General features: G+C 46.7%; 1 protein-coding gene across 1 annotated transcript; it reads left to right on the forward strand.

Annotated features, from left to right (window-relative positions):
* Positions 1-1,264, forward strand: LOC123428995. Its single transcript, XM_045113064.1, has one exon. It carries the CDS (start codon positions 1-3, stop codon positions 727-729), a length of 729 nt encoding a protein of 242 aa, XP_044968999.1. The 3' UTR covers positions 730-1,264.
* The last annotated feature ends 3,214 nt before the right edge of the window (positions 1,265-4,478 follow it).

The following is a 4,478-nucleotide window of genomic DNA, read 5'->3' on the forward strand; positions in this document are numbered from 1 at the left end:
ATGCTGGTGTGCGAAGCCCTCGTCGGTGGACGACGGCGGCGCGGCCCTTGTTCGCGTGCTCGCGCGCTGGAGCGGTGGGAACGTGCACGCGCGCTGGAGCGGTGGGAACGTGCTCGCGCGCTGGAGCGGTGGGAGCGTGTGGTGGCGCGCCGGAAAGCTGTCCGCGTGCAGGAGAGGTCGAGATGGCGCGGTGCGTGTGCGCGGAGGCGCTGCTATGGCGGCTGTCGGCCGCTGCAGCGAGCGGCAGAGCTGGGGGCGCCCAGATCTGGGCCGCGCGGGCCCGCCTTGGCCCGAGTCAACCACTCTGCCCCCACCCACCCTTCTCCCTCCTCCCACCCCTCCCAGCCGCCGCCGGTGGTTGCCGCTGGGTTGTGCACGCGCGCGGTGACCCTGACGGTTGCTGCGATGCTGTGCCACGGCGAATCCCGGCGGCGGAGGCTGCGGGCCGGCGCGGTGCAGGTGATCGTTGTCGCCTGCTGGACGCGCTCCCGGTGGTGGCCGGCCTGCTGGCGCTGCGCTGGCCGGTGCCCAAACCTACGACTACCGACGTTCCTAGGCTTCCCGCTCCATGTGCTTCCGTCTTCTCCAACGTTCTTCGACATGTCCGGTCTGCATCTGCATCTGAGGTCCTTGCTCATGGGTCGGGGCAAAATCCCCGCGCAGCGTCGGCCTGCGCTGTCAACGGCGACGCCCGAGGGTGCCGTCACCTCCTTGGAGGCGTTGGCATGACCCTTGACCGGACCTCCTCCTCGAGCACCAGGAGAAATCCTAGGTCCGGCCTCCTGGACCGGGCAGCGGCGGCGTCTCAACGCCGTTACCCTCTTGAGGGCGCTGCTTTGGCTGCAAGCGGAGTACTTGATGCGGCAGATGGTGGCTGGTGATGCACCGTTGGCGTAGACGGCTGAACAGGGAGCAGGTTGTTTGCCAGCGCCGGCCCTCCCCCAACGATTGCTACACCAGTTCCAATAAGGCCCTGCCTTTCACTCGCCGATCCTAGGCACATGGGTGTGAGGTACGTTGGCCTGGGCAGTCCTGGAGCTGCAATTGTTCCTAGAGGTGTCTTGCAATGGCGGCAGGGCGAGGCCTAATATCGTTGTGTGTCTGTAGCTGAGGGCACCTCCTTACCTAGTTGTAGTCGTTTGGTGAGGACGGTCGTGTGTGTGTGTCTGTGTGTGTCCCTCCTTTCTGGAGGTTGTACCTCCGATGTCTTCTTCCTGTTTAATGCAATGAAACGCAAATTCTTTTGCGTTTTCTCGAAAAAAAATGGTACTATCAATTAAACATAGTCATAAACTTAATAAGAGCTTACAACCTAGTACTAACATACTCATATACTTCAGAGTTTAAAACTTCACAAAAGATATTGAAATAATTAGACTACTCTTCATCAAGGATTACCCTTAGCTGACGAATCTTCTTCCGATTGCTCTCTCAATCATTTTTTAAGTGAGCAACTTCTGTCTGTAGCTCAACCCTTTCATTCTTGAGTAGTTTTTTCTTCTTCTTCAGTTTATCCCTATCCTCGAGCAACCTATTCCTCCACTCCCTCAGTTTCTTTGACTTAATGAGGGCATTACCATCCTCTGTGAACAGACTATCCCTTCGATTCTTCACATAGCATTGTTTTCTTTCATTTTTTGATGTACGACTATGACTGCTCTAAGCATCACGTATTCCACTTATCCACGTCGTAGACCGATTGTTGTTGCTTCTAGAATTGTCCATATGATCTGTCTCAAGTTATGTACACAAGCATATTAGAACGTGTAGTAGCAATTATGCAGTGCCGCTGAACGCCTACTTGTGTACACATGTAAGCATTATATACCTCCCAATACCGAGTTACGGGCTCGTTCACGATTCATGGTATGATAGAAACCACCAGTTGTGGTTGGTTTTAGTAGACTAGTTATATTGGGGAGCAACTTCAACTAGTAACATGCATCTGTTACTAGTTTATGCTACTACCTTCATACCGTGGAGTAACATATGTATATTGTCATGCAACATTTTATTTATTAGCTTGTGGATTCATCTTGTTTTGATATGTTTGATGTTACTTATACTATGTGATCTTTTTTTTCAAAAAGGAGGCGTCGTCCCGGCCTCTGAATCGAGTGATGCATGCAGCCTTTTATTTAAGCAAAGACCAAATTGTTCGAATAGAGTACATGAAGATAAAGAAAAGAAACTCAAGATACAAAGCGTCATTCGCGTCACAACCGGCTATAATAATAGAACTAGATGACTAGCCACCTATCCTATTAATATGTCGTCATCCAAACCTGTTGAAGATACCCAGAGCTACCATCTTCCAGCAGGCACACCCAGTAACCAAAGGTTCTCTGGCCTCCGCAGGAGTGAGTAATGACCACGTGCGGATCAAGGCAGTAGCCCGTAATATAACCTGCAAAAAATTGATAGAGCTATATCTGTTAAACACTAAATCGTTTCTGTAATTTCATGTAGCCCAAAGTAATGCACAGGTTCCCACACGAATAAGCTTTACCAATCCAAAGTCAACCCATTTAACCACGTCCCAAATAACACATTTATGCTGTTTAGAGGGCTGATATTGAAAGCAATGTGAATCGAATGTCATAAAAGTTTAGCCGAAGGGCAATCGAGAAAGAGGTGCTTAATATTTTCTCTATTATGACAGAAGCTGTATCTTTGATTTCCTTTCCAATTCTGTTTTGTCAAATTGTCTTTTGTAAGAATAACACCTTTGTGGACAAACCACATAAAGATCTTTATTATGAGCAGCACTTTGACCTTCCAAATACGCACGGATTTTGGAATGGGCACCACATCTATGAGGTGCATATACATAGATTTTGCAGTGAAAACTCCATTAGTAGTCAACTTCCATTGAATACTATCAGGTGAATCAGAAAGGCTGATATCCATTAACCTTCTGACTAAATGCAGACAACTAACCCATCTGTCACCGATCAAGGATTGGAGCGTCTCATGCAATACAGTCGCAACAGTCGCTTGTCGACGTTGGACAATATTGTATAGCTGCGGATACTGAATAGCTAAGGGTGCCTCCCCTAACCATGTATCCTCACAGAATCTAACTAATTCACCATTACCAAGGATAAACTTAGTCCTGTGGAAAAATGCATTTTTAGACCGCATCAAACCCTTCCAGAAAGGGGAGTCAGTTGGCCTAATAGTCACCTGAGCTAAGGTCTTGCTTTGTAAGTACTTGTTCCTAAGAATTTGTACCCACATACCTTTGGTTTCCACACAAAGTCTGAACAACCATTTACTGACAAAGCATCTGTTTTTAGCCTCTAAATTCTCAATTCCTAATCCTCCTTGCTCCCTCGGTCTACAGATAATGTCCCACCTAGTTAGCCTATACTTGGTTTTGACATCATCACTCTGCCAGAAAAAACGAGACCGATAGAAATCCAGTCTTTTTCGCACCCCAACCGGTATTTCGAAAAAGGATAGTAGGAACATGGGCATGCTTGTTAATACAGAATTAACAAGTAACAAACGTCCTCCATAAGATAAAAGCTTACCTTTCCAGCCACTGAGCTTTTTTCAAATCGATCTTCGATACACTTCCACTCCTTATTTGTTAGCATTCGGTGGTGAATAGGAATACCTAAATAGGTAAACGGTAAACTCCCACTTGCACAACCGAACAGTTGATTGTAAGTATCTTGTTCAACTTTGGCCCTTCCAAAGCAGAACAATTCACTTTTGTTAAAATTAATATTCAAACCGAAAAGCTGCTCAAATAAGCACAGAATGAGTTTCATGTTTCTGGCCTTGTCTAAATCATGCTCATTGAAAAGGATCCGCATACTGTAGAATCGAGACACCCCCATCAACTAGATGCGGTATTAGTCCACCTACAAGATCTTTCTCACCAGCTCTCCTAATCATTAAAGCCAACATATCCGCTACAATGTTGAAAATAATAGGAGACATAGGGTCCCCTTGTGTGAGACCCTTCAGTGTCTGGAATAATCCCACGTCATCATTCACTTTGATCCTGACACTCCCCTTTTTTATAAAGCAGACGACATGCTTCCGCCAAAGCTGGTCGAACCCCTTCATACGTAAGGTTTGCTGTAAGAAAGACCATTTAACTTTATCATATGCTTTCTCAAAATTCACCTTGAAGATAACTCCATCCAGTTTCTTCCAGTGAATCTCGTGCAAAGTTTCATGCAAGACCACTACCCCTTCTAAGATGTTACGTCCAGGTATGAAAGCCGTTTGAGTAGATTGAACTACCGAATGAGCAACCTTAGTCAGCCTATTAGTTCCCACCTTTCTGAAAATCTTGAAGCTAACATTCAGCAGGTAAATAGGACGAAATTGTTCAATACGCGCTGCCCCTTCCTTCTTTGGTTACAGCGTAATGGTACCAAAATACAGGTGAAAGAGTTTTAATCGTCCGCAAAACAAGTCATGAAACATTGGCATAAGATCATTCTTAATTATATGCCAAC

Source organism: Hordeum vulgare, chromosome 2H (genome assembly GCF_904849725.1).
Source record: "Hordeum vulgare subsp. vulgare chromosome 2H, MorexV3_pseudomolecules_assembly, whole genome shotgun sequence".
NCBI classification, from domain to species: Eukaryota; Viridiplantae; Streptophyta; class Magnoliopsida; order Poales; family Poaceae; genus Hordeum; species Hordeum vulgare.

Coding starts and splice junctions, on each gene's coding strand:
- LOC123428995 (XM_045113064.1), top strand. CDS start 1: ATGCTGGTGTGCGAAGCCCTCGTCGGTGGACGACGGCGGCGCGGCCCT.